This window comes from Balaenoptera musculus, chromosome 8 (genome assembly GCF_009873245.2).
Source record: "Balaenoptera musculus isolate JJ_BM4_2016_0621 chromosome 8, mBalMus1.pri.v3, whole genome shotgun sequence".
Taxonomy (NCBI): domain Eukaryota; kingdom Metazoa; phylum Chordata; class Mammalia; order Artiodactyla; family Balaenopteridae; genus Balaenoptera; species Balaenoptera musculus.
The window spans coordinates 101,710,508-101,723,586 of record NC_045792.1 but is presented as its reverse complement, the minus strand read 5'-3'; the positions used below and the strand labels follow the sequence as shown (position 1 = coordinate 101,723,586).

Sequence of the window (13,079 nt, the reverse complement as noted above, 5' to 3'; positions counted from 1 at the left end):
TTAATCTGAGTGGGATCAGAAGCTACTGGAGCATTTGCCAATGAGTGAAATAATCTGACTTATATTTTTCGCAGGCTTACACCGGCTGCTGTGCAGAGAAAAGACTGAAGAGAGCCAAGGGAGAAAGTCTGGAGACCACTTAGGAGACAACTGCCTCTACTGCTCTCCTGATCCAGGAGAGCTATGATAACAGCCTGGACCAGGGTGGTAGCACGGGAACTTGAGAAAACTAGTAGTCACTGAATATATTCTGAAGGCAGAACCAATAGGATTTGCTGATTGTTGTATGAAGGAAAGAGAGGAATCAAGGGCATTTAAAATGAGGAAGAGGGCTTCCCTGGTGGCGCAGTGGTTAAGAATCTGCCTGCCAATGCAGGGGACATGGGTTCGAGCCCTGGTCCGGGAAGATCCCACATGCCATGGAGCAACTAAGTCCGTGCGCCACAACTACTGAGCCTGCACGCCACAACTACTGAGCCCGTGTGCCACAACTACTGAAGCCCACACGCCTAGAGCCTGTGCTCCGCAATGAGAGAACCCACTGTAATGAGAAGCCCACACACTGCAACGAAGAGTAGCCCCTGCTCGCCACAACTAGAGAAAGCCCGCACACAGCTACAAAGAAACCAACGCAGCCAAAAATAAATAAATGAATTAATTAATTTAAAAAAATAAAATAAAATAAAATGAGGAAGAGAAGTAACCACTGGATTTAACAATGTGGAAAATAACTGGTGAACTTGACAAGAGATGTTTCTGTAGAACTTTGGAGCAAAAAGGCACCCGGCTTAGGAACCATGGGACCAGAAGTGACGGTTTCTAAGTTAACTGGACTCAGTTAACCAGTAACTGAATTCAAGAGGGTGACTGAACCGTTTTTATCGCATGTTGTTTCAAATTTCAAAGAGAGGCAGTGTACATATTTGAAAGAACTGAGTTGGTCCTCAATCCCTGTTTTATCCTATCTTCAACTTCACAGACACAAACCTTTGGGCATATCACTTAATTTCTCTGATTCCTCATCTGTAAAGTGAGATTTATTTCACTACCCACCTCACAGATAAAAAATATAAGTCTTTCTCCTATTGAATACAGCCTCTTAGAGAGATGCTGTACGCACAGCACCTAACAAAGAGCTTTAATGTATGCTCAAACATTTGTTGAATTAAGTTAATGTATGGGCACAAATTAAACCATAAAGCAATACACAAAGGTAAGATATAAAAAATCAAATATTTCCACCTTTATGTAAAAAGAAGACAATGCTCACTGCTGAAATGCCTTCAGGTGGCTCTGTATTAGTTTTGCTAAATATGTTTTTCAGAATACCCTTCAATATACCCTCAAGGGCAAACTGCCAGTGAGGAACAAGTCAAACAGCTCCTTTTGCCACTCCCCCACCCGCCTCCCCAACTAGGTTATGATGATGTGCTTACAGGCAAAACTAAACCAGTAGATTGGAAAAAACAGATACGAATATTTCTTTTAAATTTAAAGAGACCATCACAAGAGGAGGCTAACTGGTAACAATTACCACCACCCCCCACCCCCCCCCCCGCCCACCAAAACGTAAAACAGAAATGCAAATCCTATACAGTATTTAAAGAGATTCTCTCTGGGAATTCCCTGGCGGTCCAGTGGTTAGGACTCGGCGCTTTCATTGCCGTGGCCCGGGTTCAGTCCCTTGTCGGGGAACTAAGATCCCACAAGCCGTGCAGTGCAGCCTCCCCCGCCGCCCCCCCCCCCAAAAAAAGAAATAAAGGGATTCTCTCTGAAATTGCAGTATTAGAGTAACATGTCATACTCTAATAACAGATGTTACTAGTCAGATATGCAGTAAAAGACTTCAGTGATGTAATCACAAGCAATACTGATTACAGCTAAACTTATGTAGCATACGTACTTTTTCAAAACACCTATAACATACCCAATGATCCAAATTAATTCTAGAATAGCTGTTATGAATAAACAATAAAAGCTGTCAGTCTCCTGCACAACTCCTGAATGTCTTAAATGATATGAACATAATATCGACTTGGTAGATTTTATTTTAAAAGTTTTACTATGAAATTTATATATTTTTCACAAGTCTGTACAGTTTAGGAGGCAGTTATAAATTCATCATTAACAATAAAGTTGAACACAAACTATAAGCTAGGTACACGCAACAAATATGCATAGCTAACCATTTATTTGGAGCTTTTGTAATTCTGCTCAGAATTACAAAAATGGTAAATTCTAGGTTTATGGCTAGTCTAAAGAGAAGTGCCCTCCTAAAGAACAAACAACCTCTTGGCTCACACAAAACTGGAAACCTTAACTTTCCCCTGGCCCTTCAATGGCACGTCACCAATTCCTTCACTGCCAAGCTTTGTTTACAAATGCTTGTAACCTGCACAGGATTAAACAGGTGCCTCCTATATCAGGACCAGTATATAATTTCCTCACCACAGAATACAATAGAAGCAATAATATTAGTTTTATTTTGTTTTCAGACCATCACTAAAATAATAAAAATAAAAACACTGATGTTCTTACCAGCTACTATATAAACAATTCCCAAGAGATTTCAATTTAAGGAAGGTGTAAGTGTTAAATATATGTAGACTGGTTTGTTTGATCATAGTCGTTAAACTATTTGTGAATTGACTCTAAAAGAAAACAGCATTAAAAGAAATCTTCTATTCCTGGGGAATAAAAACCACCTTAGTCAGCAGGCATTTGTGAACCATACTGACATGACCATTCTTGACAGCATTCTTGCTGTCTCCTGTACTCTTGCTTCCACTGATAGGAGTTTCACAATGTATCATAACTATACTTATGGTCAGAATGCTGCAGAAAGTATTTAAGCATACTGATGCCAAGCGATCTATGAAACATCCTGGCTCCCTCCCAACGTCTTTAACAGATCAGGTGAGTGAAAGGAGTCGCAGCTCTTATTAATATGAGGGGTCAAAAGCTGAAACAACTGACTCGCTTTTAGAAAGCAGAAAAAGATATAAGAGCATCCTTTACTGGGAGGAAGATTAAATGATTTCTCACTTGTAATTCAACTGTTTTTTGTATCTATGTGTTTCAAACCTGCGAATAGATGTATCAAGTACTAGGTATCATTATTCAATCAAAGTTAGGATCTAAGGGCAGCAAAGCAAATTTGTCTAGGTCACACTCCTGAGGTTTAGGATGTGCACAAGGTCATACAATTAACGAGAGAGACAGAATTGAAATCTAGGTGTCTCTGGGGCTCAAGTCTGTGTGTTTATCACGATGTTATACTGTCACTGCTAATCTGACATGAATACAATACAGATGTCAGTGTTGAACAGGTGGTCAGAGTTCTTTTTTACTTAAGAGTTAAGACTGAAAATACAAGTTACATAATCATATGATTGATTGACGTGTTAGAACAAAGCGTAAAAATGATGCCTTAAAAAGTACACAGAGCAACTCAGTTTCATGAGTGAAAAAGAAGTATTTAAAGCATTAAAATATTTTTTAGTTGTCCAAGCTGTTTTTGCTTTAAGCTAACTTCCACAAACAGACACAAGAAATGTAGCTTTATTTTGACACCATGATTTTCTGAGCAGTAATAAAGAACAGTCTCTAGCAAGTTATAGAATTTCAAAGGCTATAGACAACAAGCTATTAAAGCACTTTTAAACTTCAGACAATAGACAGGTATCTATACTTGATGTCTAATAAGGCAACCCTCATCCTGAAAAGAGCACTAATTATTTACGTATTTTCTACCTCAACCTAAAATTTCTGCCTTTGAAATCCTCGCTTTACTTCAAAGGCAGAAATCTGGGAAGCCAATCCTGGCCCCGACCTTCTCCAAGCGTACATCATTGCCAGCTGCACTAACACCCGATGCACTGGAAGAGAGAGTGCTATTGCTAATCACCTTTAGGTAGGAACTAAATCTCTAAAATTCGGACAGGTCAGTCAAGACACAATTGTCTCCTGCAGGCACCAAGTGACCACTTCCTCTTCTTTTTTTATTTTTTAAAGTCTCTAAAACCAAGAGGAGCTTGGTGAATGAAAGTGAAGCTAAAGGCTGACATCAACACTTACAGATTTTTAAAACAAGGTATATTTTTCAAGAATCCATTTTAAATGAGTCAAATTTTGGAATAACAGACTTCATCTCAATTTTCATGGTGCAAAAGCTTGAGACATTTCCTCTGAGAGATGGAGAAAGCATTCTGCAAGGAGGAAGAGCTTCTGCAATGAAATGATGACTATACACTGCAGTATCTTAAGCTAAACTTTTCCAGTAGTGACCTGACAAATGAGGATCTTGCACTGAACCCACTAAAACTGTATTAATGATTTTCACATAATAGTAATACATATTTGCAGTGGGTAAGACTTTAAGGTGGAAAGAGTATCTAATTTATTTTTCAACTGTATCAAAAATTTAAAACCAAGAAAAATCAAAAGGTATGCACAAAAGGGCCAAAGACCAAAGAGTAACCAATGACACATGATTAGAGCCAAAACACCAAGTTGCTAAATATATAAGGAAGCTGCTGTTCATCTGGACCTTTGCCCAGAACACAAAAATTTGGAGGAGAAACAGTGGTAGTTTAAAGGGGACAAGGGTTCTAAATTTGCTGCCTCATTCCTTTATCTGGACAGCTAATCTTGGCCTTGCAGAAGCTTCCTCTGATACTGTTTCGACTGAAATGGCCATAACCACACTGGAAAATCCAAATGAGTACCAAAGCTCTTACGTGGAAATCCACTGTTCGAAAAACACGTAGAGAATATATTTAAAGCTAAGATCAATTTTGTTCTTTAGAACAATCAACCCAAGATTCTGGCAAAGGAGACGATGAAGCATTTTAAAACGTCTCAAAATCCTTTAAGGTAACTAAATAAACAGCAAAATTATCTGTACTCTGCCAAGCTTATGGCCCTTCTTTTGACAAAAAGCTTTTTTTGGTCTTCTTCTTGGAAGACTGAGTTCCTTTAAGAACCACCACCTGCTCGTGGTGCTTTTTTTTTTTTCCCCTCAAGAAGGCATCTGCACTGCAGATCTCTGCACGAGGGGAGCTTGCCAGCCAGCTCCCACCACCAGGCGGACGCGTTATACAATGGAAACTGAAAGCGGCCTGCAGCTTCCCTCCTAGTCTTTCACAGAGATGGCAGAAGGGGGTTCAACCAGCCCCTGCTTTGTCTGACTTTTCTCCCCCTCCCCCTTGTCTGCGGGAAACACCCCCTTTTGTTATACTTGGATCAATCATAGCCGACAAAAAGCATGAAATTAAAATATGTTGATGGCTTGGCATGACTCTACCTATTATCTTCTAGAATATAAGCAGCTACCCTCGTGTCCCCACCCCCACGCCGCGCCAGTGAAGAGCAGGCTGTGTTGCAGATGCAGCCACGGATCCATCTTGGACCATCAGCAGCTCCCTCCCAAATCTTCCCTGAGCTATTCTCATCACGCCTCAGAAAAATCGGGCATTCGGTGTCTGACCACAAAAAATTAAAGGCAGATGAAAACAGTATAGAAAACGGCCTCAGTGTTTCCATTAAACTTCCTCATCTTTCCCACGGGCAACCAAAAAAATCCATGCTTTTTGGAAGACTACGAATGGCTGATTATGTCAACACCTGTTTGCAAAACCTGCAATGCAACCCAACCCTTTCACCACCATCCCCTCAAAATCGTAAGGAGTCATTTCTCCTACCACCAACCTGCCCCAATCCGCTCAATCTCTCTAATCCTCCACTAAATCACCCCGGTTCAGAGGACGGCTCCCCCCGAACCCGTGTCTTTCCCCACCTGCCCAGTCTCGGCATTAACGCCCACTCTCGAGAGTACCTCCCCTCCCCCAACCTGTTTTCCTCACACCCCGTTATTTCCTCACCGCCTGCAAGACCTGACGCTCCCCTCCCCCTTACCCCCATTTCCAAACGCTCCTTCCCGGGGGCTGAAGCCTCCAGTACGCGAGGGTGATTTGCAGTCCCTGACCCCGAAGGACCCCCCCTCCCGAGGTCGGGGTCCCCCGGCGCGCCTCACCAGCACAGGAGGAGCCGCAGCTCTTCGCCCCCAGGGCGGGGCAGGCTCCCGGGCTCCCGCCGCCGCCACCGGGCGCAGAGGACTCGGCCACGGAGGATGACGAGGAGACGGATGGGGACTGAGTGGCCGCCGACGGCTCCGCCATGGCTGCGCGAGCAAAGGCGGGAGAGGGGTGAATAGCGATGTGGGACGGGAGAGAGGGAGGGAAAGGAAAACAATCGGGCGGCTGGCTCTCCGAAGTCGCCTTGCCTCTCTGTGCTCCAAGGACAGAGTCCGACAGACAGACTGCCTTAGCCGAGCGCCACGAGAGGGCGGAAGCGCGAGCGCGCAGGCGCACAAAGGGCCCTCGGGCTGGCGGCGTGGGCGGGAGGCGGTCGAGTTGAGGCGCCCAGCGCAGGCGCAAGAACTGTCCCTCCGCGCTCTAGCAGGGAAGGAGGGGCAAAACCGGCTTCGCCCAACGCCCGGGCCGGTGGCTGGGGTGGGCCGCGCCCTTCGGGGACCAGGCGCAAGGGGCGTGGCCAAGAATCAAGCCCCGCCCACCACTGCGGCCGAAGTGGGAGGGGGCCTGCGGCTTACTGTTGCTTCACGGCTCTTTTTGTGAATGTTTTAGCGTAGGCTGATTATGTGTTTTAACGATAGAAGTTTCTTTTTGCTTCCATTAGTGGAGAATATCTTTCCCACAGATTCCAGAGCCGATGTTTTTTGTCTGATGCGTTCCCACTCTTAACCCCAATGGTGAAAACCACAGTGTAGGCCCACTCTGCAAGGTGCTTTATGAATTTTTCTGGATGTGTCATAATATCTCATCACCATGAGGCAGAAATGGCACGATCTCCCATTTGGTAGGTGGAGAAAGATGCTGTACAGAGTGAAAAACTATAACTTATTCCAATCACATTGCAATGCAGCCGCAGAACCTGCTTCATGTTCTTATCTCTTTACTGTTCCGAAAGAGGTATCCACTTTGGGTCTTAAGGTTGTCCTTTCCTCTAAATAGACTAACAGATAGAGAAGACACATTCTGAGTGAAAAAAAAGCTGAGCTAATGAAAAAGGAAGAGCCAGGAGACAACCTGGCTGTGGTTATGGAGGATGGTAAAATGGGGTACTAAAAATTGAGAATATGGCACAAAAGACACGTAATTGAATTTTATTCGTAGCCTAAAAGAGGTCCTTAGTGAAAACTGTATTTGAAACCAGATATCTAGCTTATACTGGATTTTGTTCACTTTTTGGCTTCTCTTTGGTCGGCTTGCAAAATTCAAAGCCTTCTCCCTACGTCTGGTCAAGTGATTTGAAATGTGCCTGATTCTTTTAAAAACGGAAATGTAAACTGGAAGTAATAAAGATGAAGACTGTAGGCTTTGTTATTACTAAAGCAGCAATCGATGACCAGAAGGGCAATTGCAGGATCAGCAGATCCTGTAAAGATGCAACCTCATGAAGGGGGAGGTAACCAGCCAAGCAGCCACAGAGAGGAAAAGTGATCTGACCAGAGGAAATCTAGAACAGTCAGTGGACTACATCTGTCCTTGACAGTTTTTAAGGTCAGGTAAAGCCCAGACAGGAAAAAAACTCCTGGCCATTGAAACACTCTGAAAAAAGGCACAGAGAATATTTCCCAAAATAACTTTGTGGCAAATATCTAACTCTGGCACTTAACAGCATCAGTTGACACTGCAGCAACCTGTCTCTTAGATGACAAAGAGAAATGCAATCCAATCTGATAACCAAGCCAGTTATCTACCCATTCTGATAAATGCATAAATTTTAAAAATTTACATTATTAGGTGCTGGATAAGGAAATGAATGAGGCTGGTCCCTAACTCTGACAGCAATTGCTAGGATCTGCAGACCCTGGCTGGAAAGGAATCTTGTTTCCATATCTAGAAAGAGAGAAAAGAAGATAAAAATCAAGACATTGGTGTGGTCTTGGTGGTCTCTTCAAACCCTTCAGATTTTTTACATAAGAGGCCTTTGTGCTAGATCCAATTCTTGAAGCTGCCTTTCCTTCCTGCTCTCATTTGCTGTACCAGTAAATTTCCCTGAGACTGACTCTTGCTTGGGATGTTATTTGTATACATGGTTTGTTCCACAGATGTTTACTGGTCACTTGCTGTGTGTATGACGGTATCCTGGGAAATTTGGAGGGATCCAAAAAATATGTTTATCCTGAGCTTACAAGCTAGTTGGGGCTTAGAACATACATAAAGTTAAAAAAAATACAAATTAAATAGCAACCAAAAACAACACAAAATTATAATGCTATGATTAGATGACAAGTGAATTGTATGAATTTAAGAGTATAGGGAATCACTATGGAGTTATAGTGACTTGGGGAGGTTTTATGAAGAAGCTAAGTCAGGAGTTTGGAGTGGTAAGGAGGTCATTAAAGGCAAGGGAGAATGGTGTGAAGCAAATGCATGGGCTGTTTTTGTGCAAGTATACAATAACACCTCCTTCTGGGCAGACCAATCACAAAAAAGCACCCCTTCCTCCCAGCCCAGCCCATGATGCACGTCAATGTTGGCTTGACTAGCAGAACTTGGCCTAGATTTGATCCCATCTTGCCCCTCCCCTCCACAGGCTGCATTAGTACAACACAACACAACACAGCCTTCTGTGGTGGCTGGAGGCCTAGAAGTGTGAGATGTTTTGGGTACGGTTAGCCCAGGTTGGCTAGAGCCAAGGGCTTGAATTAGGACAAGAGGGAGATAAAATGGGGAAGATGGGTTGGGGCCAGAGTGTGGAGAAGCAGTAACAGAGCCTTAAAGAACTGAGGGTTCATCTTAAGGCTAATGGGGATTCAGCATAAGTTTTCAGGCAGGGAAGGGCTCAGGTGGGATTGTTAAAGTGCTCACTGAAGTACAGCCATTTCTCAGGAGTTCTGAGCAATTTTTACTGCTGAGGCACTGAGCTGGGAAATCTTCTTTCTTGCTCCTATCCTTATGGGACAGGTATTTACAAAGCTAATTTCCCACATCATTTTCTAGGCCATCTTATTACCCAGTTTATTTTTTTTTCTTGACTTTTAGAAAAAAAATTATTTAATTAAAAATTTTAATATAGTCACATGCCATATATGTGTTTATATTCAAAAGTATATATACTATAAAGTTTTATTCTATCACCAACCCCTCTCCACCCACTGGTCTCCCCCTCTACACTCACATAGGACTACTGTTAGGAGCTTTTTGTGGCAAATGCACAGGTGAATATAGCAAATCTATATCCTTTTTAATTTTTTTTAATTTTTATTTTTGGCTGCATTGGGTCTTCGTTGCTGCGTGCAGGCTTTCTCTAGTTGTGGAGAGCGGGGTCTACTCTTGGTTGCGGTGCGCAGGCTTCTCATTGCAGTGGCTTCTCTTGTTGCGGATCCCAGGCTCTAGGCGCGCGGGCTTCAGTAGTTGCGGCACACGGGCTCAGTAGTTGTGGCTCACAGGCTCTAGAGTGCAGACTCAGTAGTTGTGGCGCACGGGCTTAGTTGCTCCGTGGCATGTGGGATCTTCCCAGACCAGGGCTCGAACCCATGTCCCCTGCATTGGCAGGCGGATTCTTAACCACTGTGCCACCAGGGAAGCCCTATACACCATTTTATACACGAGCAAAGTAAGGTATTTAAATGACACCCAGACTGGCCAGTAGTCCAGTCTGTCTTTTCTGAGTGCCCAGTCTGTTGCTTAAATGTGGATCCTGCAAGTAGGTGGTAGGAGAGGAGGCTGAGCTGTCAGCACAGTCAGTGAGTGACAATTATTTACTTGGCTGTTTACCCCAGGAGGCTGTGAGTCTCTGGAGGACAAGAATGTGTCTTATGCATTGTTGCAGCATTACTGCCTAGCACTGTGCCTGGCACGCAATAAACACCCTATTTTTGGAAAGCTGTGGATCCTGAGTCACAGTGGATATTATTGCAGAAAACAATTTTTCTATTTTTGTGCTTTGTAACGTAATTCAGTATCTCGAATATTTATGACTTTGTTTTGCTTTTCCAGAATGAATATAATGATTACCAATTTTTGAGCACTAATTATGCATCAGTTCTAATTGCCAAACACTTACATCTCATTTAACCTACAACTCTGTGACTTGAGTATTCAAATCATTTGGCAGATGATGATAAAACGAGTTCAAAGAGGATAACGAACTCACCCAAGTTTGCCCAGCTAGTGAGCATCAGAGCTAGAATTCAGAGCCAGCTCAGTCTGACCACAAAGCCAGTGGCCCTGACCATTCAAACATGTCTACATGTCACCTACTCTGGAAAACCACAAGGAAAGCTCAGCCTCTGGTCATACCACATGACTCAATTCAGAGTGAGATGGTTGAAGGCAGGCTCAAATCAGTCTCATCAATTTTTAGCATTTTGAACCTCCACTGTTTTGATGACCCTGGATACCTGAGAAGGAAACAACAATAACAAAACAGGTTTCTTGTTTACAGGGTTTTTTTTCTAAGCTGTGACTAATCCTAAAGTGTACCTATAATTTGTAGTGTTGTTCTAAGTGCCCAAAACTTCTACAGTGTATGGGGAGGCTGATGTGCTGGCACTGACCTTGATGTTATATTGAGAAAGACGCAATGTATTTTTTTAAACATTTATTTATTTTATTTATTTATTTTTGGCTGCATTGGGTCTTTGTTGCTGTGCGTGGGCTTTCTCTAGTCGCGGCGAGCAGGGGCTACTTTTTGTTGCGGTGCACAGACTTCTCATTGTGGTTGCTTCTCTCGCTGTGGAGCACGGGCTCTAGGCACGCGGGCTTCAATAGTTGTGGCACCCGGGTTTAACTGCTCTGCGGCATGTGGGATCTTCCCAGACCAGGGATTGAACCCATGTCCCCTGCACTGGCAGGTGGATTCTTAACCACTGCGTCACCAGGTAAGTCCCTAACGTATACCTTCTTTATTCTTCCATTCAATAAATATTTGAGTTTCTACCATCTGCCTGGCACTGTCTGGGGGCACTGGAGATATAGCAGTGAACCAAAACAAAAATTCTTGTCCATTTGCAACTTATATTCTAGTGGGAAGAGACAAACAAAAATAAAAGTAAAACTTAAAGTTAGATGGTGAGAAGTCTTATGGAGAAGGATGGGGAAGGGGAATATAGAATGCTGGGAGGTATGCTCAATTTTAAATTCTTACACTGCATGTTGCAATTGTGACAAGTCATTAGCCTCTGGCCCCTTTCTCTTCTGAGCATGCCTCATAATGCCCTGGATTTGTGTCACATCCTGTAGGTCCTGCTTACTGCACACCCAATGCGAAACCCCAGGAACCACTTGTCTTGAGGTTCTCATCTAGTTTCTTGCTGGCCAGAGTTAATTTAGATCTAACCTAGACTCAAATATAAAGCCTGGACGAGGGTATTCAAATAATCTTGAGAGTTTGCAGAGAATCAGAAGGTGCAGGGGAAAAGAAACCAAAACAGGACCTCTTCAGGTAAGATTAGGTAGAATTATCTTTACCTTTTCACTTCTGGCCTAATCATTCGGGGAGTGAAAAACAGCTCAAGGGCGTGGCAGGGCCTAGAGATAGCTGGAAGGAGGTTCTGGGTAGGTTATAATAGTTAAGGTAGAGGCAGAAGAAAGAAAGTGGAATAATTTGTCGAGTGAATGAGGCAATGGTGATGCCAAGAGGTGGTAGCAGTGGGGGGGAGGGAGATAGAGGCTTTAGCCTCTCATAAGCTCCACCAGCTATTTAGCCCCAAGACAACTGCCCCTACCCCAACGAATCCAAAATAACAATATTCTTCAATTGTGACAACTGAGATTTTCTCAATCACACGTGAAGCGTGAATAAAAGCATTTTTGGAGAACCCAGTTTTGTATTGATCTACCATACAGTTTAAGTAAGAGTGTGATTGCCAAAGCAGCTCCGAAACAAGCTCCTCTAAGCCGGAGATTTACAAAATATGGCCATGGCTTAGACTGGACAAAGCCAGTGGAAGGACTTTGCCTGGAAGTTCTTACGTTAGCTATTAGAGTGGCTATGGTGCGCCATCAGGCTTGGACAGGGACGGGAATATGGGGCTAAGTTGCTGATGGTGATGATGAAGTCACGACCTCCTCTCCTTGTGAAGTCAAAATCATTTAAAAGAACAGCGATGCTCACGTCACCCAGGGTTGAGGCCTCCCTTCGGTCCTTAGGGCAGAGTGCCGCCGACCTACGGCTCCGGCCAGCGTTAAACACCGAAACCGTCTCAAACGCGGCCGGCAAGGGTCTGAGGCCGGTTCCACCAACGCCTCCGCTGGGGGGCCTGGCCTCAAGGCTAAGTGAGGGCAGGGCGGGGATGACTGGGCGGCCCACCGCTCCCTGCACAGCCTGCTGGGAGTTGTAGTTCAGTCGTCGAAGAGCCGCGGCAATCCCCATCCCTCTCTTCCGCTTCCTCCCCGCCCGGATGAGTGCGCAGAATGGGAACCTTTGGAGGATACCCAAAGAGCGTGGGACTACAATTCCCAACGGACGGTTGCCCCCAGGGCGCAGCCCCAGGTAGACGGCAGCGGGTGTCGGACTCCGGCGCACGCGCACACGCGTCGGGCGGTGGCAGAATTCGGCGGCGTGCGCTTTCCCGCTGCAGCCCGCTCAGCGCTCCCTGCACCTTGGGGTGCCGGTTGATCCTCGCCAGTCCGCTGTTTACGCGCCGTCTCGTGGTTTCGCGCGCCTCTCCTTCTCCCTAGTTTTTTGTAGAGCCCAGGCCACGCCCGTTTCCCGCCTCCAGGGCCTGGTTCGTTCCCGCCCCAGTCCGCCCCTCTCTGAGCCCCTGCTCCTTCTGCTGGAGGCGGAGGCTCCATGTTGTCCCCTCAGCGAGTGGTAGCGGCTGCATCGGGAGGAGCAGGTGAGGCGCGCTATTTCCCCCGAGCCCGCTCCGTGGCCACCCCCGCTGCCCTCCCTGCTATAGTTTCGAGGAGACCGGACGCCCGCGCCGCCGCCCTTCCTCGTCCCGGTGTTGGGACCGCGCGCCTCTCGCTGGGGTCCCTTGGCCGACGAATTCGGGTCCGGGGGCTGCTCGCGGGGCCGGACCAGTCAGACGCGGGCGGCGCCTTCCT

At 45.1% G+C, this 13,079-nt stretch overlaps 2 protein-coding genes across 7 annotated transcripts in view; one reads left to right on the top strand and one right to left on the bottom strand.

Annotated features, from left to right (window-relative positions):
• The window catches only part of RTN3 (reticulon 3), a 55,737-nt gene extending 49,347 nt beyond the window's left edge, over positions 1–6,390 (bottom strand). The window contains exon 1 of one of the 6 annotated variants that reach the window (XM_036859653.1): positions 6,035–6,390. In XM_036859653.1, coding sequence (XP_036715548.1) covers positions 6,035–6,179 — 145 coding nt within the window. In that variant the 5' untranslated portion in view covers positions 6,180–6,390. The remainder of the gene's footprint in view (positions 1–6,034) is intronic. The other 5 variants (XM_036859657.1, XM_036859652.1, XM_036859654.1 and 2 more) reach the window with 5 other exon arrangements.
• A 6,084-nt stretch (positions 6,391–12,474) lies between these two features.
• Positions 12,475–13,079, top strand: part of ATL3 (atlastin GTPase 3) — a 56,886-nt gene continuing 56,281 nt past the window's right edge. The window contains exon 1 of the mRNA XM_036860561.1: positions 12,475–12,868. Within this exon, the coding sequence (XP_036716456.1) occupies positions 12,823–12,868 (46 nt within the window). The 5' untranslated portion in view covers positions 12,475–12,822. The remainder of the gene's footprint in view (positions 12,869–13,079) is intronic.